Raw genomic sequence first — 22,702 nt, forward strand, 5'->3', positions numbered from 1 at the left:
ATTTGTAATATATTTTTCAACTATGCTGTGATGTTTCACAAAAGCTCTGAACCTTCTATTCTCATAGTTTCTACAGATTGTAAATTGAAAAAAATATGTTTTTGCTAAAAGTATTGTTATATTATTGATCGATTGATTATGACTTTTCAAATCGCCCATTAGTGCTATCTGCAGGAAAAGCTCAAGGTAAATATTGCAATTCTTATGGACAGATACATACGGACAGTACCAAAACAAATGATCTAATGATTCTGCCTCTTCGCAGCAAAATCTGCAGAGCTGGGAAGGTTGTATCCACCATACAAATAACATTATATTTTGTATAATAATTTAAATGTTTTGAGTCCAGTGACGTTTTGCTTGTCAGTTCATAAACCATGTGCCATGGAATCGGTACGTCAAAAATCTCTTCCCTACTATTTTGCAATCTATATGGCACAGCTGTCAATTTTTAGGTCCTGAAATGAAACTGGGATACTTTTTTACTAATCACAATTTTCTTTGACCAATTATGTCAATTGCAAGCTGATTTGTAAAAATACATTCATAAAGGATTTGCTTGTAAGCTAGCTGAAAATTACATTTAAACCATTAGTTATGAGTGCAGATAATTTGGTTGAATTTGAAGTTATACATTTGAAGTTATTTATGTTGGAGTTTGTTTTATAGGGAACAGGCTGGCTTGACGAGTCCTCCACATAACGTCACACCCTGCAAAAACAAATGTCGGCATGTCTTCGTCGTTCTTCGGAATCTCTGATCAGTTTTATGTAATATCTCGTGTGATGTAACTTTGCATTGGGACTCTTGATGTGTATTTGAATGCAAATCCATATGTTACATGTGGTTCCGTTTATGCTACCTACCCTTCAGGCTTATTGAGAAGTTCAATCAGGATTTATTGTGTCTCCTTCAGTAGTGTGGTCTTCCTACAGTATGTTCTTGTTCAAAGTTGCTGCACGTGCATGAGTTCCAGGAAGTGAATAAGTACCCATACCTGCCAGAGTACTTGAAGGACGTAGTGGTTCCACAGTATATCAGAGAGCAGGAAAGAAAACCTCTACCTCCCCGTCGCTCTGCCTGGGGACTCCATGTACCTATACACGCTGGCTAAGCTATAGACAGACAGTTCATTACACACTGACTAAACTATAGACAGACAGTTCATTACACGCTGACTAAACTATAGACAGACAGTTCATTACACGCTGACTAAACTATAGACAGACAGTTCATTACACGCTGGCTAAACTATAGACAGACACCTCAGTTCAGTTATCTACTCAATTGAAAGAGGGAAAGATTTCAAGTAAGACATATGGACATAACATCTCTCATCCACTAGAGGGCATATTTTCACAATTAATGAGAGCTATTATAAAGAAATCAGGCTCATTTAGGCTACAGCTGCCATCTTGGATCATGTTGCATCAGATATGGAAGGAACATAGCTTTCCAACCTTCAGTGTTAACTGAACCCCTTTAAGGAACATCACTGAAGTTTTGAAATGTCTGTCTAGAAATGTGTGTTTAATGAAGGAGAGAACGAAGCTTCAGACTACTGCCCTTGAAATTAAGAGTCCCATAAAAATGCTGCAAATGTTAGTAAATTTGCTTTTATTGTTTAAAGAATGTATGAAAGAAATGTGTTTTTTCTCTCCATCTAATCGCATGGGGTTGTTAAATGACAGCCAAGTATTTCTTTAAAATCTATCACTAAATCGTTTAATTTCAGAGACAAATAATCATGTTTGTTACAAAACGCAATATTTATTCGCCTCCCTCTCAAAGAAAAAAGCAGCAAAGCTAGGTTTTACACAGTTAAATGTGACAAATAATTACATATTTAATAAAGAACTGTGCAAATAATACATTCGATTAAATCTATATGTATTAAATATATTTTCAAAATGAATCAGTGCAGTGATATGAGATCTGTGTGTGAAGTATTTACAACATTCCATTCCAGCTAAACAATGGATGGATATATAGCGTTTTGCAACAAAACCCATTTAGCATTTTGGAACTAAAGCTCTTTGAATGAACTTTGTAAATTGCATTTACATTTGAATTCATTTATGCTAGTATTTCTCTAGGTATGTTTGTTTTTGTTCTGTTACATATTAACAGTTCCTTCAGAAAGTATTCACACCCCTTGACTTTTCCACATTTTGTTCTGTTACAAAGTGGGAGTAAAATGGTTCAATTGTCATCTTTTGTCAACGATCAACACAAAATACTCTGTAATGTCAAAGTGGAAGAAAAACTCAACACTAGTTTTAATGAATAGAAAATAAAAGATGAATATAACTTGATTAGATAAGTATTCACCACCCTGAGTCAATACACTGTCACAGATATTGCCGTTGTGTTGAAGGGAGGACCAATACGCAGCGCGAATGTGGATACTCATCTTTTTAATAAAACACGAGCAAAGCATCCACAGGAAAAAACAATAAACAATACTCACGACAAGAACAGTGTAGCAGGCTAAACAAAAGCAGTGCTCACAAACAACTAACCACAAAGAAAAACACACACCTGTTTATAGGACTCACAATCAGAGGCAACTAGAAACACCTGCCTCCAATTGAGAGTCCAGCACCGAACCTATACATAGAAAACCTACCTAGAACCTACACACAACACAAACCCTCTGCCACATCCTGACCAAAACTAATACAATTACTCCCTCTGCTGGTCAGGACGTGACATACACATTAGAATTACCTTTGGCAACAACTACAGCTGTGAGTCTTTCTGGGTAAGTCTCTAAGAGCTTTGCACACCTGGATTGTACAATAATTGCCCATTATTCTTTTTAAAATTCTTCAATCTCTGTCAAGTTGGTTGTTGATCATTGCTAGACAGTACTTTTCAGGTCTTGCCGAAGATTTTCAAGTAGAAGCAAATGTTTACTCCTGAACTTATTTAGGCCATAATAAAGGGGTTGAACACTTATTGACTGAAAACATTTCAGCTTTTCATGTTTAGTTAATTTAGCAAACATTTCTAAAAACATAATTCACTTTGACATTATGGGATGTTGTGTGTAGATCAGTGTCACTAAATCTCAATTTCATCCACTATAAATTCAGACTGTAACAAACAAATGTGGAAAAAGTCAAGGGGTTGTCATTTCAGAAGGCGCTGTAACAACATGCAAAACACGTAACAACATGCAAAACACGTAACAACATGCAAAATACGTAACAACATGCAAAATACGTAACAACATGCAAAATACGTAACAACATGCAAAACACATGTGACATTGGTACATTTAGCAAGATACCACTGACATAATCTCACATTATTCCCACATTAAAATAGGCTTATTTTAATATTTTTTTAAACTTGTATTTAACTAGTCAAGTCAGTTAAGAACAAATTCTTATTTACAATGATGGCCTACCCCGGCCAAACCCTAACCCGGACGACGCTTGGTCAATTGTGAGCTGCCCTATGGGACTCCCAATCACGGCCGTTTGTGATACAGCCTGGATTCGAACCAGGGTCTGTAGTGACGCCTCTAGCACTGAGATGCAGTGCCTTAGACCACTGCGCCACTAGATTGATAAGAGCAATGTCATTTGTCATTTTTTCTTAATCAACATGTAATTTTGGACCAACAAAGAAAAAGAGATTGGTAGTGGTGTTGGTGCAATCTGTTAGATGACGTTCTACAGCTAACAGGCTGACTACACTGCTCGCATCGCATGCGTGAGCATTGCAAAATAAATGTAGAAATCTATATTATTCAATTATGGCACCCTCACTGCTCGCGTGCGCCAATGAGTGTCTGCGTTGCCAAGAGCTAAAATAGAAGTCAGTTCTATTTCTGACGCAGATTGCGCTGCAAGTCTTGCCTCTCCCATCTCCTCATTGGTTTATAGAAGCAGGTACCCACGTGCCATCTCCTCATTGGTTATACCCACATGGGTGACTGAAAGACAAAATAGGTCGGTGGCGGTAATGCGCGTAATTTATGAAAGTTGCCAATCGCAATATAAAGTCAAGAGAAGAAAAAGCCAGGAAGGAGGAGAATGTTTTATGTGTGGATTAATTGGTGGAGTAGAGGACCTTGTGCATTTCAGGTAAAATAACAACTCAATCTTTATATCCCAGGACAAATTAGCTAGCAACAGCAAGCTAGCTAAATAGGACACATTAGCTAGCAAGTGCAAGCTAGCTAGCTAAATTGCCATAAATGTTTAATGCTTTTAGACCTGTCCCCAAATGAATATAATTGTTCAGAGTTTGTTTTGATATTTTAACCTGCGTGTCGTGATCACATTTGGTGTGGGGGGACAAAATACATTTATGCACAATGGCGCACGATGGCGCACGATGGCAGCCAGTTTGGGTTCCGTGTAAGTATTATGCTTTAAAAGAAGATATGTCAGTTATCCTCTGAGATGACCCGTATGGTCACCACAATTGTAGTTAGATCTTTGATAGATGGTTTGTAACCTGTGTTTTGATTAATCTATTATGGAAAATATTCAACTGTCTTATTGTAACGTCTGCTTCCAACTCACACCCTCAAACACATAGATCCCCTGAACGTAGCTCACTCTCCAGATCCCAATCACCTGAACACACATGTATGTCATTATCACACACTATTTAGTTCAGTTCTTTGCACCTCATCACGCCTATTGGATTTCCTGTTATCAACCTATTGCCTGATCTCCTGGATGACGCTACTAGCCTTTTTGGACCCCCTGTGTATGACCCTCTGCCTGCCCCTGGACCCAGCTACCTGCCTCCTCCTGTGGTCCTTTACTAATAAACACTTGCTGCGCCCTGCCCTTGAAACCAGCTGTCTGTCTCCCATCGTGTTCATTAAGCTTATATTCATATTACCATTTCATTGCAGCCATTTGAATGTGTTTCATCTCTTTATTTTGTTGTTGTCTTTGGAAAGTAGACAATTATATTAGTAGGCTACATATAACTACCAGTGAATGTATTGCATATACAGTAGTATTGGCTAGAGAACATAATAATAAACACTGTCTACTGTAACACTTGTCTCTCTGTCTTATAAGAAATTGACTGATCAATGTTTACCAACCCCAATATGGTTTTACACCATTACAAAATGTTGTGAACTTAACTTTATTATCAAATGAGGCAGACGGTCCTTTTATTTTCACTTTATGGACAGGTTTTCATTGTGTCTAATCAGTCTGTCTGTGACTGAAATCTCCTAACCCCTTTTCCACAACTTTACTGAACAAGTTAAACAGGAATGTTGCCTGTAAAGGTAGACCACTCCCTGCCTGTCAATAATTCACTTGCACACAAAACACTACATTCATAAAGATCAGAAAACTACATGACTTTGTTTATGAGGGGTGATTAGCCTACTAGAAATGTACATGTTTAAAAATGTGTTTGATGTACAATAGTTACACACTAACACATTTTATTGTGATGTATTTGAATTGTAATCAGATTGTAACATGTTAAAATGCATCCCACTCCATCTTTGCTTTCACAAACACATGGAAAAGCGAGCTTGGAGTACATTTTAGAGCATGTTTAGTTTTTAGTATAGTTTTTCTTTAATTACTACAGTTAAAATGAATTGGAAACAGGTTCGGACATGATAGAATTGCAAACGGAATGTGTGATTCTTCCGATATGGTAAAGTAAAATAAGCCCAACCTTTAAGGTGTGCCTCCTGTAGAGAACTGGGACAAAAGAAACTGGACTGACATTGAGCATTTGTGGGCCACAGAGAGTCGAAGAAAAACAGACATTTCAACCTGAAGTAAGTGAACTAGTTTTAATATCTTGTTGAAAAGAAGAAGGAAAATAAGTGCTGCTATGATACAGTAGATCTTTGTAAATAGAGGGTGCTCTTTGGTTAATTGGTCATCTAAAAAACATGCTTCATATAATTAAAATGCTTTTGTTGTTACAGCATGTTAAATGGAACAAACATTTAAAAACTGCTTGCATGGATTTTTTTCTCCATTGAACATTCCATACCAATGATGTCACGTCCTGACCATAGAAAGCTTTTATTTTCTATGGTAGAGTAGGTCAGGGCGTGACAGGGTTTTTTTCTAGTTGTTATTTTCTATGTGGGGTTCTAGTTTAGTTTTTCTATGTTTAGGTGATTGGTGTGATTCCCAATTAGAGGCAGCTGGTAATCGTTGTCTCTAATTGGGGATCATACCTAAGTAGCTTGTGTTTCACTGGGGGGTTATGGGATATTGTTTATGTATAGTTGTATTATAGTCACGGTTCGTCTATTCTTCATTTGTTTTGTATTTGAATTACGTTTCACTTTATAATAAATTATGTGGAACGCTACTCACGCTGCGCCTTGGTCCGATAATTTTTCTAACGAACGTGACAAATGAAGGCATTTTAATTTTATTAAAAGTACCTTGGTCCTCCTTTTGTATTTCTTAACTGTCAAATACTCCTATACTCCAAATACACGTTTTATTTAATATACGGGACAGGGCCACAGTGTCTCCTGACACCTCCTGTCTCAGCCTCCAGTATTTATGCTAGAATAGTTTGTGTCGAGGGGCTAGGGTCAGTCTGTTATATCTGGAGTATTTCTCCTGTCTTATCTGGGGTTCTGTGTGAATTTAAGTATGCTCTCTCTAATTCTTTCTTTCTTTCTCTCTCTCGGAGGACCTGAGCCCTAGGACCATGCCCCATGACTACCTAGCCTGATGACTCCTTGCTGTCCCCAATCCACCTGGTTGTGCTGCTACTCCTGTTTCAACTGTTCTGCCTGTGGCTATGGAACCCTGACCTGTTCACCGGACGTGCTACCTGTCCCAGACCTGCTGTTTTCAACTGTCTAGAGACAGCAAGAGCGGTAGAGATACTCTGAATGATCGGCTATGAAAAGCCAACTGACATTTACTCCTGAGGTGCTGACCTGTTGCACCCTCGACAACCACTGTGATTGTTATTATTTGACCCTGTTGGTCATCTATGAACATTTGAACATCTTGGCCATGTTCTGTTGTAATCTCCACCCGCACAGCCAGAAGAGGACTGGCTACCCCTCATAGCCTGGTTCCTCTCTAGGTTTCTTCTTAGGTTCTGGCCTTTCTAGGGAGTTTTTCCTAGCCACCATGCTTCTACACCTGCATTGCTTGTTGTTTGGGGGTTTAGGCTGGGTTTGTACAGCACTTTGTGACATCAGCTGATGTAAAGAGGGCTTTATAAATACATTTGATTTGATCTATTGATGGGCATACATGCATGGGTATACATGGGCATAGAATTGCATATCCTTAATGATTGTTTCCCTAGTAGACAACCAGTGACGAGACAGATGACTTAGTGTTGAGGTGTGACCTTTCCTGAGAGCATAATGGAGTCGTCTGAACACAGTAAGTTAGACTTGGATATGGTGAGACTATACTGAACTATACTAATATACTACTATAGCTCCAGTCAATCCTGAGGTTATATGTAGTTTATAACGCAATTTTGGGAAGAGAGCTTTAAGATTCCCTGCAAACAATAATGAGTCGTTAGGATGTCCCGGGGATATCACAAAAGGGTCTCCTAAAGTCGTCAGGACGTTGTGTCATGGTACCCTAGAAGATTTGTCTAGTTCCCGGTTGGTCCCGGGGACGTCCCCGAGAATGTTTTTAGGATGTTCTTGGGACGTTGTGTCATGGTCCCTTGGAGATTTTGTCTAGTTCCCAGATTGTTCCGGGGACGTCCATGGAAATGTTTTTAAAGCTTTTTTGGGATGTTGTGTCATGGTCCTCCAGAGGTTATCTCTTGTTTCAGTTTGGTCCCTGGGACGTCCAAGGAAGTTTTTAGGACGTTCTTGTGACGTTGTGTCATGGACCTTGGAGGTTTTGTCTAGTTCCCGGTTTGTCCCGGGGATGTTTTTTTGGACTTTTTTGGATTGTTGTGTCATGGTCCACTGGAGATTTTGTCTAGTTCCCCGTTTGTCCCTGGGACGTCCTCTGGGAAGATTTTAGGACATTTTTGGAATGTTGTGTCATGGTTGGGACATTGTGTCATGGTCACCTGGACCCAAGAAGGTCCTGAAACCAGGAATTACACAAAGATCCCAGAGAGAATGTTCCCTTGGGACAATCACGTGATGACTTAAGGACTAGTAAAATGAAAGTCCTGAGAACATCGTAAATAGGTCCTGACATAGTCCTCAGTGACGTCCTGGGTCCATCTAAACCTTGGTTCATTACCAGAAGCTGCCCCCACCAGCAGGAGGGCCAGCACAACCTTGGGGGTTTGGCCCTGCCAGCAGGCTAAGTCCAACCCCGATCCACAACTACCACCCACGCCAAAACCCTCAAATACCAAACTCTACCAACGACTAGCAGCAAAACTCGTGTAGTCTGCTGTTTATTATACCGTACCACTTGATTGTGTTTATTGTGTCTCCTGACTGTGACATGTCAAAGTAGTAGCCTACAGTACCATCTTGTGGTCAGCTATTGAACTGAGCAGAATTCTGACGCTGCAGTCTTCCCTAATAGTTTTTTTTTTGCAATTCACAGAACATGCATGTAACCTACTCATGTAACCAAGATGATAATCAACCAAAATGACATGTGCCATTTATAACCTTTTTAGCAGGCAGTTCGACCCGGTGGTTATTTTAAACCAATTTCAAATGAAATTAAACATATACATTTTATTTGGCATATTTTATCGTCTCAACCAATGCCATTTAGTAAAATGGTCATATTGTTTTCATTATCGGACTCCCATATTTTTCAAATCTAGGAAGTGAACATGAGCAAAACCGAACCTCATTTACCCCCCAAAATGCAACCAATTGTGTATAAAATGGGAAATTGCAAGTTTGTAAAATGTTGTTGACCTCAAAAATGAATGATTAAACAACTAATATGTTGTTTTACAATTTTAGGAACTCTTGAAAAATATGCTCTACCAGGCAGTCGAGTTGCCCATTAAAGGAATCCTATTAGGTCAAAGCTAGTGATAATGGACTATGGAGAAATGTGGTTCTGAGATTTTTTTGTCTGTGCAAATACAAAAATAATTTCAAATCCATATAATTAGTTACTGCCAGCCTGTTATCTTCAATGTGTTTCACAATATCATTCAGTACATGTAATTGTACTCGTATTCTAAGCATATAAACTGCAAATGCATTAATTTACATGCATTTCAATATTCACATTTTGACACACAAATGTATCACATTTTATATCCATCCTCATGTAGCCTATCTTCCATTAAAGGTACAGTAAATGAAGAAGACAAAGTCATTTTTTTTATTAAAAACGTCTACGCTAATTCCAATCCAAAGTTTGTATACTCTAATTGGGCAACTCAACCGGCTGGTTGAGATGCATCGTGTTTGAGATGCTTCCAATGCATTCTCTATCAAAGTTTAAGTAATGCTAACAAATATTAATTTACTGAGACTAAATACACATATTTTGCAGAAAGAAAAAAAATCCAGATCTCTTTTTTCTTCTTGCTGTGGCAGTTAAAGGGTGAATAATCTGTATATTCTTGATAATAATGAAGTTTAACCTGTGCCCTCCATAGATGCTGAGTTGGTGGATGAACACAGGTCCCAGCTCATTCAGAGGGTCACCACGGTGATGCCTATAGCTGATAAGCTGCTCGCTGAAGGCATGATACATGAAGAGATGTACTCTAACATCAGTGCTGCCAGAACTGATGAGGACAAAATGAGGGAGCTCTTTAAAGCCCTCCACTCTGGAGGAAACAAAGTGAAATCTGCCTTTCTCTCCATGCTGAGGGAGAATGAACCTAATCTGGTCCAGGACTTGGGTGAGTGAAGATGTACACAGACATGTAATCTTGAGAGCTAAGTTGTACAGTAAAGGTGAAACAGTGCCCTGCCCAAACTGACTGTTGTGTATTTGAAAATTGACTGTTGTGTGTTAACATTTTCAATGGATTATTAGGATGTAGTCAGAGTCTGCCATAACAATGTCTTGTGTGAAAACTTGTACTGTAATAAGACTTTAATGTGTGGTATTTGTTCATCATTTGTATCATTTATATAGAATTCCACATCAAACAAGGAGATCAACAAGGTAAGCCATGTCTTTTTCACCTTTTTAAATGTTAAAATGAATATGATTAAATTAATATGATTTAAACATTGTTTTCAATAGAAAAAATGAATTGACTTTCTGTTATTGTATCAACATGTAGAGAACAAAAGCACAACAAGCCTAAAGTACAAGGAATTCATCAGAGGTGAATATGCCACAGTGCAGGAGTACAACTCTCTCCCTGGAGAACATGTGAAGTTAGATGATCGCTACACTGAGCCCCTGATCATCCAGAAACACCGTCTGCAGAGAGAGAGAGAGGAGGAGATCCGCTCCAGAGGACAGAACTTTTATCTACTCATGGACCAGAGGGACAGCGAGACCTACAAGAGTACTAAAGTGGAGAGGCTGTTTGATCCAGATGAGCACGGAGACATTCAGAGAACAGTGATACTGCAGGGCCACTCTGGAACTGGCAAGTCATTTACCACTCAGAAGATCATGTCTGACTGGGCATTTGGAAGACTTTACAAAGACCGATTTGACTTTGTTTTTCACCTGAGGTGCAAAGAACTGAACCAGGCCTCTGAAAATAAAAGTCTGATGGATCTGCTGAACTACAATCAGAGTTCATCATCAATGATGAAGCAGGTCCTCTGCCAGTCTCCTGAGAGGGTTCTCTTCCTGGTAGACGGCTTTGATGAGCTCAAATTCTCACTTGATGTACCTAAAGACTCCCTTTCCAGGGACCCATGGACACATTGCTCCCCCGAAGTGACACTGAGTGGCCTGATACAGAAACAGATCTTACCCGAGTCATTCCTGCTTGTCACCACCAGGTCCACAGCGTTGGACAAACTGAATAGAGTGGTCAAAAATCCAGTGAGATGCGCTGAGATATTGGGCTTTTCTAAAGAGGGGGTGGAGGAATACTTCCAGAGATTCTTCAAGAAGGAGCAACACTCACAGCAAGCCTATGACTCTGTGAGAAAAAATGAAACACTTTTCACCGCATGTTTCATTCCAGTCATCTGCTGGATCATTTGCACAGTTTATAGGGAGCAGTTTTATGAAGGCACAGAGATGATACAATCACTGGAGACCACCACCTCCATCTTTGTTGAATTTGTTGCCACGCTGTTGAAGCACCACTGTCAGGATTTGGGTCAGTCAGATCTTACCATCCTCCAACGACTAGGCAAGCTGGCAGAAAAGGGGACGGAAGAGCAGCAAGTCTTATTTGACCATGATAGTGTCTCACAGACAGTGTCAGATCCTTCCAAAGTCCCCTTCTTGTGTAAGTTTCTCCAAAAGAAGAGAGTAAGTCAGACCACTATGTACAGCTTCATGCACCTCAGCTTCCAGGAGTTTTTCACAGCCCTCTCATACATGTTACTGGGTGATGAGGAAGCTCAGGGGAAAGTTAGAGAGCTACTTTCTAAGGTTCGAAGTGGACCGTTACATTGTCACCTCCTACCCACTGTTCAATTTCTCTTTGGCATCGCAAACAAGGAAGTTGCAAAACGACTGGAGGAAAAATCTATCTCTTGTTCTCAAGGAATCTGGACCCAGCTCAAACATTTTATTCTGGAAGTCATTGAAAAAGGAAAGGAGGACCAAATTGTTAGACGTACAATGCAGCTTTTCACATTTCATTGTCTATATGAGCTCCATGCAGATGATTTTGTTAAAGAAGCCATGAAAACATACACAGACATTAATATGTCAGGAAGTCCCCTGAAGAAAACAGACTGTTGGGTGTTGATGTATTGTCTTCAGCATTGCAAGTCCATCGAATGTCTTGAACTGAGTGGGTGCAATTTAACTGCAGAGAACATGAAAATCCTTCTGCCAGCGTTGCAGAAATGTAAAGCTCTTGTGTGAGTATTGTTGCTTGTCCCTTTAATGTAGATAGCCTATTTTTACCAATGTTTTTGATTTTGAATAAATAATGTAGACTGAATTATGCTCAGTTTCTCCTGCAACATCATCACTGGAGCCAAGGGAGATCATTTCCATTATGGATATTTAAATAAAAAGCCATTACAACCCGGGGATTATCATCTGATAACTCACCACCTAAGGGATGTTCTTCGGCCGAGGGCAAAGTCAAAATCTATGGCATCTAGCTAGCTAGCACAGGTTCAATGATGATGAGACAAGAACTTCAATAAATCATTATTTAATAAATAATTTATAAATAGGCAAAATCCAGCCGATTGCCAAGTGAATAATATAGTAACGGAAGATTGCTAGGCAAACGTTACTTCTCCTTAGCTTTAGTTGGCTCTCTAGCTAGCTAGCTAGCATACACACGATCGCATCAAGCAGCTGAAATGACAACAAACTATGTGCATTTTCATTTGTTTCACCTTCGTTTCAGTATTGCCATTTATTTGGATTTATCCATTAAAATGATTCAGATAAATGAATTCACCTGGCTCCGAGAAGCTGTCAGTCTCATATGTATTGCACGGTGGAGGTAAAGAATAAATGCAACATGTTGGTCAGGCACACAGCGAGGCTTATGTTATTAACCCCAGCTGTACCAAACCAAATACTAGGCAACAAGCATGTGGAAATGATGTCTAGAAACTTTTTCTGGGGGAGATTAAGTTTATGAATGCCTGTCTGGGCTACGGGAAAGTGGATACACATTGATACTTGAAATGGAATTGGAGTTATATATATTTTTTTTACAATGTTAACTCTTGAATGAATTATTTCTGTAATTTTTGTCACTTAATTGTATTTGGGACTTGTTTTTCTTAATTGTTTTTGTAGGTTGCAGGTGGACGGCCTAGCCAATGACGATTTAGATGATCTGTTGACAGCACTGGGAGAGGGAAAGAGTTTGGAGCTGGAGTAAGAATCACATGATCTTTACTGTAATATCATACCTTATTCACCATAAACAGTTTTTCAGTTTAATTTACTGCATCTCTGCATCAACATCAAGAACGTCAGCTCAATTCATACCAATTATATGAATGATAATTTCTCTAACATCAGTCTACTACTTTGAAACAACATTATTCAAACCCCACTTGTCTGTTATTAGTGCTGGTTCACACAAACCTTCAACAAAGAACATCCTTCATTAAGTTTGATAACCAGATTCACATATTTGTTGGATAAAGAAATATTGCATTTAGAAGGAATGTTTCTGTTACTCTGGATGTTTTTAGAAGGAACGTTTCTGTTACTCTCTGGATGTTTTTAGAAGGAATGTTTCTGTTACTCTCTGGATGTTTTTAGAAGGAATGTTTCTGTTACTCTCTGGATGTTTTTAGAAGGAACGTTTCTGTTACTCTCTGGATGTTTTTAGAAGGAATGTTTCTGTTACTCTCTGGATGTTTTTAGAAGGAATGTTTCTGTTACTCTCTGGATGTTTTTAGAAGGAATGTTTCTCTTACTCTCTGGATGTTTTTAGAGGGACTGTTTATGTTGCTCTCTTTTAAAAGGGTGTTTTCTGTGCCTAACTCCAATTTGTCCATATTTTTCAGTCTGCGTAAGAACAACTTCTCTGATGAGAAAGTGCAGGACTTGCTTGTTGCTCTCGCCAAACACAAAACCAGAAAAGTTCAAATTGGAGTGAAGTCCATCACCAGCAATACAACAGACAAATTAATGTTCCTCATCAGTAAGGTACATGGAGTCTTGGATCTGATAAAGTAAGCCTAAACTTTTATTTTAGCTCCCAATCAACTGATTAAATATCATACAAAATTTAACTGAATTGATTGTCTTTGAAAACAGCAGGCAGCAGAATGCCTCAAGCTACTGTTCAAAAGTTTGGGGTCACTTAGAAATGTCCTTGTTTTTGAAAGAAAAGCACATTTTTTGTCCATTAAAATAACATCAAATTGATCAGAAATACAGTGTAGACATTGTTAATGTTGTAAATTACTATTGTAGCTGGAAACGGCAGATTTGTTATGGAATATCTACATAGGCGTACAGAGGCCCATTATCAGCAACCATCACTCCTGTGTTCCAATGGCACGTTGTGTTAGCTAATCCAAGTTGACCATTTTACAAGGCTAATTGATCATTAGAAAACCTTTTTGCAATCATGTTAGCACAGCTGAAAACGGTTGTTCTGATTAAAGAAGCAAAAAAACTGGCCTTTAGACTAGATGAGTATCTGGAGCATCAGCATTTGTGGGTTCGACTACAGGCTCAGAATGGCTCAAAACAAAGAACTTTCTTCTGAAACTCCGTCAGTCTATTCTTGTTCTGAGAAATGAAGGCTATTCCATGCGAGAAATTACCCAGAAACTGAAGATCTGTTGACAATATAGCCCACCCCTGAATGAGTATGTACTGTATAATGCAATATTTTCTTTCCTGTTGAGCTTTTCCTATAGGGCATTATAACACTTTGCTTCATAAGACATTATACAGCCTTGATCATAATGCTATGTGAACGTGGTCATTCTTATGAAAGCATCTGTAAACCTATGGAAAAACTTGCACTTGCACTTACCTACTCTGACATGTGATATGTGGTTGTCGCAACTAGTGTGAATGTACTAGCCGTCAGTGGCTCTGGATAAGGGCTTCTGCTAAATGACTAACATGTCATGGAAATGTAGTCCTACTGTAGATGTTTGTAAGCAGTTATTAGCAACTACTGTATGTCATGCATCACAATGCTTTATGCATTGATCATAAGGCATTATAAATGTGCTTAATGCATTATGAGGATATTCATGGAGATTATTTATGGGAAGTGTTACCAAAATGTAACAATATTTCATTTCCACAATAATACTGTATATTAAATCCTCAAGAATATGACTTACCACTGTTTCCTCAGGCTTCATTGTTGTGGGAATGTTACATTGAGTGGCCAGCTACAGAAAGATGGTGTGAGGTGAGTATATTTTAATATTCATTGTATTTTGGTTTTCAGTTGAAATGAATGTAGAAATGTGTATTTGATTGAATTTGACTAACAGTTGTAAAGATGACTTCTGAAAAGTTCATAATTGAATAACTGCCTCGAGTGGATGAAGAGGTTTTGTTTGTGAAAATCATTTTCTGTTATATATCTGGTGTTTAGAGTACGCGTAATTAAATTATTCATGCAATAATTTAAAAAATCTCTTGTTTGTGAAGAGCTCCCCAAATTGTTCTTTGGTTAAAAGTGGCAGAGATGAAAATGCTCTGTGACTCCATCAGAACATCTGGCTACAGTTTGACTGGAGTGAAGTAAGTATAATTTCACATCTCTAATACCGCAAATCACACATTTTACAGCGGATATCTTAATTTATTGTACGTGTTATGGAGATGATTCGTTGAAGCACACTCAAGTGATGAGTAACCCTTTCTGAGACCTGAAGACTTCCCATGCTAATGCCTAGGTTTAAACTCAGTGAGCTAACACATTTTGATCCTATAGCTGTAGTTTAGAAATATTATTGTACTTGTTGCACTCTAGTTTATCTTTGACATCACTAAGTAGGTAATATTATATCACAAATTAACTACAGTTTATCTTCCTCATACAAGGTTTGGAGTAGTACAGTGAAAGACGTTTTCTTTCTCCTGATGACAGGTTGAGAGTGTGGCGTGCGGCTGACGAGGATAATCAACACGCATTCATCTACCCTACAGACAAGTGTAGGTTAACGTAAGGGAGACTAATAAATTATACTTTCTAAATATTCCTTATTTTGAAAATCTCAAATTGAACCCTGAAACTCTCACTGGTGAATGTTTTAATGTTTAATTGCATTTCATATAATTTATGTGACTTGCTGCCATATAGTGATTAACTTTGCTCAACATACTGTAGCCAGACAGTGAATTCATTGGTATACATTCATGTGTACAGGTTACACATAGACAGGCCTCTCAGATGCGGCATAGAGCGTGAAGGTCTACAGACAGCACTCTGCAGCATTGAATTGTTCCTAAACGGCGATGATGTATTTGACTGGAGACGCATCCTTCACTTACTTCAAACTCTGAAGGATAGGTAAAGACTACTGTCTTCAATTTAAATCTCAACACGACATGCACATGCGCAGCACGCACGCACACACACACACACAGTTATAGAGAAGCACACTGGACAGCTGACAATGAGCCTTTTATAGGTCATTTACACTTGAGCCAACATCTGCAGTGTTTATTATGAATGCGGTCTCTGCCAATAGTAGCGAAATTGCTTTGAAAACGATGCTGTTTAGTGCTCTGCTCTATAACATGCCTCGGATTGAATCCCGGCCCATACTATTACATATCTGCACACCAACAAAAATATGTCAAAAGATTGAATTGGTGTCTGTGTCTATGTTTGTGTCATATGAATGACCTCTACCAGGCCAGAGTGGGATGAGCATGCTGATGAACTGATCTCGCTGCTACACTCTCAAACCTCTCTGGAGGGAATAGATCTGTTGGTGAGCAGCTTGACAGAAAGGTGTGCTGCCAGTGTAGTAAGTCTCAGCCAGGCCTGTTCCAACCTGAAGGACATAATGTGAGTCCAACCTACTATACTATCAGTGTCTGTGTTCATATGTTTCAGTGTTACTGTTCCACTCATGACTCCTCTATTCTCTTTCTCTCAGCCTTCAAGTAAACGGTTTCTTATTGGACGAAGGAATACAATGCTTACGTGAATCAAAGAGGCACCCAGATTGCCAGTTACTTCTCTTGGGGTATGCATGTACTTACTGTATATTATATTTTATACCATGGCATTGATGAATACTTGTTTCTGATTGGCTTGAAGGGCATTCTAGGGCGTGCATTATTTAAGTGATATTGCCCAAGAAGCCGGTGTTTGGAGGATATATTGGCACGGGTGTTGTTTTGTTGAGGGCCGGCAAACTGCAATATATATCCTTCAAACACCGGATTCTCGGGCATTATCACTTTTTTACCACGGGTTACCAAATAATAATTTACATATTTTCATTAAAAACATTATTTTGATAAATTCATTCATACTATTTCATCATTCCACAAGATTTAGTCCTGAGTCAAATCTAGGGTTGCTACCCAAGCCGCCTGGTCGTTGGTTCGGTTACCAGAGACACAACCCAGTCGTTAAGTCTTTTTGTTCTGTATCTATGGACGCGACCCAGTCGTTAAGTCTTTTTGTTCTGTATCTATGGACACAACCTAGTCGTTCATTCTAAATGTTCCATTGCCATACTGGCTGGCAACGTTATTATCCCTTGCTTGCTAGCTAGCCAGCTACAGCTAACTTAGTCACGTCGAACAGTGCAGCCAGAATAACAGCAAATTAGCTGCATTTCAGTTTGTTTGAGTAGTTTTCTAGTGACATTTATTTTATATACATCCCTAACAATGAGCTAATGATATGTGATTTCGCCTGGCATAGAACATGTGCTTTCTTGTCAGGACACTGTTGTTCAGAGGAGCTAGCCAACAACACAGCTAACACAATCACTTCAAACTGAAGCTGGAAAGACAGCAAACTAGCTGCATATAATTTTTATAGTGGAGATCAAGTTTATAATTTCCCTGTCTGGGTTGATGAGACAGTGGATTGCGCAGTCAGATGGAACAGAGTAAATAGGCATTTTAAAGGTATAGATTGAATGCGGATTTGACCAATCAGCATTCAGTATTAGACACACCCATTGGATAATTCCCTGTAATGCACGGTAGAATTCAATGGCTATAGTTCATTCTTACATGATCTATGTTTGAGCTGCTTTTGAAATCAAAAGTCGAATTGGGAACATTATTGGCATTGTTGAATTTGGGCGTGGGCCCCACCCCATCCCAAAGCACTCACAGGCGGCCCAGTCATCGCGCTGCAATCAAAGCGGGAGATGTTCACCCCTCTGCTTCCAGACTGCAAATTAATCCGGCATGCGGGATCTCGTCCTGGCTTACATTAAAAAAATAAAAATTAACCTGAATTAGTTACCATAATTTTCTCACATTGCCATTGACAGTTTTTTCTATTGTCTCTTATTGGTCCATTTAGATTGTTAATGTAGATTGTATACAAAAAAATGTAAAAAATGTTATGGTTAAAAATGTTTATGTTTTACTGTGACTTGTTGTAGGCTCCTGAGTGGACCGTAAGGTTAAAAACCAAATTAAGAAAACTAAACTAAAAAAATAAAAAAATAAGTATCTCTGCCAGAGTGTCTCTTTTGCCGGTCCCAAGCCCCGATAAAGGAGGAGGGTTGGAATTGTGACATAAAAAAAACAAGAATCGACAGAAGCAAGTTCATTTGTAGTTCTAAACATATTTAGGGTGTTTTTTACTCACCTTTTGTCTCTCCCACTACGTTATTCCTTTCTCCTACAGCGTCCATCACAATTACATGCACATGGCTAATTAGGCAAATTAGGTGATGACGTCATTTAGCAACTTCTAGCGACTTTTAGGACAGCCAATAGCTACTTTCCTTACTGAGAAGTTGGCAACACTGCGTGGAAGGTCAGTCCACTTCGCTAGCGCGTCGTGTAACACACCTTCCACATCGTTCCTTATTTTCCATAGAACGCATAGCCCCTCGTTGATTATCTCTTACATATCAGTTATCTGAGGCTAAAATAAACCAATTAATCAACTGAAGTTAATAATACGGTGTGCCACTAGATCTCTTCAGGTGTTAATCACCCCTTACCTCTGCAGGAGGAGATGCAGGAAGCTTGCTGACCAGTGCTCTGAGGAGAAGGACAAGAGGCTCAGTTGTAATGACAACGTTTTACTCGCTCTACATGGAGAATCATTCATAGAGATTGTGTTAAGGCATGGGAAGGAAAGCGGTATTGATGACACATGGAATGGGAACGAAATCAATATTGATGACATGTGGAATGGGAACAAACTCGAAATTAATAACACGTGGAATGTGAATGGTAATGATATTGATGGCACTTGGAATGGGAACGAAAACGATAGTGATGGCACTTGGAATGGGAACGAAAACGATAGTGATGGCACTTGGAATGGGAACGAAAGCGATAGTGATGGCACTTGGAATGGGAACGAAAGCGATAGGCCTAGAGATGATATAAAGTGTAAAGGCTGTTGTGTTGTTGGATAGTGACCATGATGAAGACAACAGAGATGGTATAAGAAATATAATAAGACGACAAAGACAACAGAGATGGTGAGAAACACAGCATACAAGAGGACAAAGACAACAGAGATGGTGAGAAACACAGCATACAAGAGGACAAAGACAACAGAGATGGTGAGAAACACAGCATACAAGAGGACAAAGACAACAGAGATGGTTAGAAACATAGCATACAAGAGGACAAAGACAACAGAGATGGTGAGAAACACAGCATACAAGAGGACAAAGACAACAGAGATGGTGAGAAACACAGCATACAAGAGGACAAAGACAACAGAGATGGTGAGAAACACAGCATACAAGAGGACAAAGACAACAGAGATGGTGAGAAACACAGCATACAAGTGAACAAAGACAACAGAGATGGTGAGAAACATAGCATACAAGAGGACAAAGACAACAGAGATGGTGAGAAACACAGCATACAAGAGAACAAAGACAACAGAGATGGTGAGAAACACAGCATACAAGAGGACAAAGACAACAGAGATGGTGAGAAACACAGCATACAAGAGGACAAAGACAACAGAGATGGTGAGAAACACAGCATACAAGAGGACAAAGACAACAGAGATGGTGAGAAACACAGCATACAAGAGAACAAAGACAACAGAGATGGTGAGAAACACAGCATACAAGAGAACAAAGACAACAGAGATGGTGAGAAACATAGCATACAAGAGGACAAAGACAACAGAGATGGTGAGAAACACAGCATACAAGAGGACAAAGACAACAGAGATGGTGAGAAACACAGCATACAAGAGGACAAAGACAACAGAGATGGTGAGAAACACAGCATACAAGAGAACAAAGACAACAGAGATGGTGAGAAACATAGCATACAAGAGAACAAAGACAACAGAGATGGTGAGAAACATAGCATACAAGAGGACAAAGACAACAGAGATGGTGAGAAACACAGCATACAAGAGAACAAAGACAACAGAGATGGTGAGAAACATAGCATACAAGAGAACAAAGACAACAGAGATGGTGAGAAACACAGCATACAAGAGAACAAAGACAACAGAGATGGTGAGAAACACAGCATACAAGAGGACAAAGACAACAGAGATGGTGAGAAACACAGCATACAAGAGGACAAAGACAACAGAGATGGTGAGAAACACAGCATACAAGAGAACAAAGACAACAGAGATGGTGAGAAACATAGCATACAAGAGAACAAAGACAACAGAGATGGTGAGAAACACAGCATACAAGAGGACAAAGACAACAGAGATGGTGAGAAACACAGCATACAAGAGGACAAAGACAACAGAGATGGTGAGAAACACAGCATACAAGAGAACAAAGACAACAGAGATGGTGAGAAACATAGCATACAAGAGAACAAAGACAACAGAGATGGTGAGAAACACAGCATACAAGAGGAAAAAGACAACAGAGATGGTGAGAAACACAGCATACAAGAGAACAAAGACAACAGAGATGGTGAGAAACACAGCATACAAGAGGACAAAGACAACAGAGATGGTGAGAAACACTTCATACAAGAGACTGAGGACAAAGACAACAGAGATGGTGAGAAACACAGCATACAAGAGGACAAAGACAACAGAGATGGTTAGAAACACAGCATACAAGAGACTGAGGACAAAGACAACAGAGATGGTGAGAAACACAGCATACAAGAGACTGAGGACAAAGACAACAGAGATGGTGAGAAACACAGCATACAAGAGACTGAGGACAAAGACAAGAGTGAAGATACATACCTTTGATCCTGATACCACTTAGATTTGGACTGATACCAACTATACATACTGGAAATGTTTTTGGGGAGGTAATTTCAAAATGTAACTTTAGACTTTAGAAAGACTACAAGATTAAGCCAAATGAACTGAAGTATCTTACCTGCATTGGAGTCTTTATGGGAATGGTTCACACCATTAACAATGTAATATGCTGTATTGTTAAATATTATATGTACATTTCTGTGTATCTCTGTATATATGCACCACTATACAGTGGGGGAAAAAAGTATTTGATCCCCTGCTGATTTTGTACGTTTGCCCACTGATAAAGAAAGGATCAGTCTATAATTTTAATGGTAGGTTTATTTGAACAGTGAGAGACAGAATAACAACAAAAATATCCAGAAAAACGCATGTCAAAAATTTTATAAATTGATTTGCATTTTAATGAGGGAAATAAGTATTTGACCCCCTCTCAATCAGAAAGATATCTGGCTCCCAAGTGTCTTTTATAAAGGTAACGAGCTGAGATTAGGAGCACACTCTTAAAGGGAGTGCTCCTAACCGCAGCTTGTTACCTGTAAAAAAAGACACCTGTCCACAGAAGCAATCAGTCAATCAGATTCCAAACTCTCCACCATGGCCAAGACCAAAAAGCTCTCCAAGGATGTCAGGGACAAGATTGTAGACCTACACAAGGCTGGAATGGGCTAGAAGACCATCGCCAAGCAGCTTGGTGAGAAGGTGACAACAGTTGGTGCGATTATTTGCAAATGGAAGAAACACAAAAGAACTGTCAATATCCCTCGGCCTGGGGCTCCATGCAAGATCTCATCTCGTGGGGTTGCAATGATCATGAGAACGGTGAGGAATCAGCCCAGAACTACACGGGAGGATCTTGTCAATGATCTCAAGGCAGCTGGAACCATAGTCACCAAGAAAGCAATTGGTAACACACTACGCCGTGAAGGACTGAAATCCTGCAGCGCCCGCAAGGTCCCCCTGCTCAAGAATACATATACATGCCCATCTGAAGTTTGCCAATGAACATCTGAATAATTCAGAGTACAACTGGTGAAAGTGTTGTGGTCAGATGAGACCAAAATGGAGCTCTTTGGCATCAACTCAACTCGCCGTGTTTGGAGGAGGAGGAATGCTGCCTATGACCCCAAGAACACCATCTCCACCGTCAAACATGGAGGTGGAAACATTATGCTTTGGGGGTGTTTTTCTGCTAAGGGGACAGGACAACTTCACCGCATCAAAGGGACGATGGACTGGGCCATGTACCGTCAAATCTTGGGTGAGAACATCCCTCAGCCAGGGCATTGAAAATGGGTCGTGGATGGGTATTCCAGCATGACAATGACCCAAAACACACGGCCAAGGCAACAAAGGAGTGGCTCAAGAAGAAGCACATTAAGGTCCTGGAGTGGCCTAGCCAGTCTCCAGACCTTAATCCCATAGAAAATCTGTGGAGGGAGCTGAAGGTTCGAGTTGCCAAACGTCAGCCTCGAAACCTTAATGACTTGGAGAAGATCTGCAAAGAGGAGTGGGACAAAATCCCTCCTGAGATGTGTGCAAACCCGGTGGCCAACTACAAGAAACGTCTGACCTCTGTGATTGCCAACAAGGGTTTTGCCACCAAGTACTAAGTCATGTTTTGCAGAGGGGTCAAATACTTATTTCCCTCATTAAAATCCAAATCATTTTATAACATTTTTGACATGCGTTTCTCTGGATTGTTTTGTTGTTATTCTGTTTCTCACTGTTCAAATAAACCTACCATTAAAATTATAGACTGATAATTTCTTTGTAAGTGGGCAAACGTACAAAATCAGCAGGGGATCAAATACTTTTTTCC

General features: G+C 39.4%; 2 protein-coding genes and 1 long non-coding RNA gene across 9 annotated transcripts; all 3 read left to right on the forward strand.

The window, feature by feature from the left end:
- The first annotated feature begins 5,213 nt into the window (after positions 1 to 5,213).
- Positions 5,214 to 5,818, forward strand: LOC115156423 (uncharacterized). The gene is made up of 2 exons (XR_003868241.1): positions 5,214 to 5,363; positions 5,684 to 5,818. It is a non-coding gene; the product is annotated as an uncharacterized LOC115156423 (long non-coding RNA).
- Positions 5,819 to 6,834: 1,016 nt separating this feature from the next.
- LOC115157481 (NACHT, LRR and PYD domains-containing protein 3) lies at positions 6,835 to 19,554 on the forward strand. Of its 7 annotated transcripts, none has more exons than XM_029705763.1 (14): positions 6,835 to 6,853; positions 7,300 to 7,376; positions 9,550 to 9,798; positions 10,038 to 10,067; positions 10,189 to 11,908; positions 12,813 to 12,893; positions 13,535 to 13,702; positions 14,851 to 14,907; positions 15,153 to 15,245; positions 15,595 to 15,669; positions 15,874 to 16,017; positions 16,366 to 16,521; positions 16,613 to 16,702; positions 18,667 to 19,251. In XM_029705763.1, exons 2-14 carry the CDS (start codon positions 7,358 to 7,360, stop codon positions 19,079 to 19,081), a joined length of 3,297 nt encoding a protein of 1,098 aa, XP_029561623.1. In that variant the 5' UTR covers positions 6,835 to 6,853; positions 7,300 to 7,357; the 3' UTR covers positions 19,082 to 19,251. The 7 variants fall into 7 exon arrangements, with proteins under 7 accessions (XP_029561623.1, XP_029561619.1, XP_029561620.1 ...); XM_029705759.1 differs by lacking the exon at positions 6,835 to 6,853 and adding an exon at positions 6,871 to 6,908; XM_029705760.1 differs by lacking the exon at positions 6,835 to 6,853 and adding an exon at positions 6,921 to 6,939.
- Positions 19,145 to 21,075, forward strand: LOC115156473 (uncharacterized protein DDB_G0290685-like). Its single transcript, XM_029703893.1, has 3 exons — positions 19,145 to 19,189; positions 19,279 to 20,665; positions 20,804 to 21,075. The coding sequence occupies exons 1-3, from the start codon at positions 19,145 to 19,147 to the stop codon at positions 20,863 to 20,865; spliced, it is 1,494 nt and encodes a 497-aa protein (XP_029559753.1). The 3' UTR covers positions 20,866 to 21,075.
- Positions 21,076 to 22,702: the final 1,627 nt, after the last annotated feature.

Source organism: Salmo trutta, chromosome 21 (genome assembly GCF_901001165.1).
Source record: "Salmo trutta chromosome 21, fSalTru1.1, whole genome shotgun sequence".
Lineage (NCBI taxonomy): Eukaryota > Metazoa > Chordata > Actinopteri > Salmoniformes > Salmonidae > Salmo > Salmo trutta.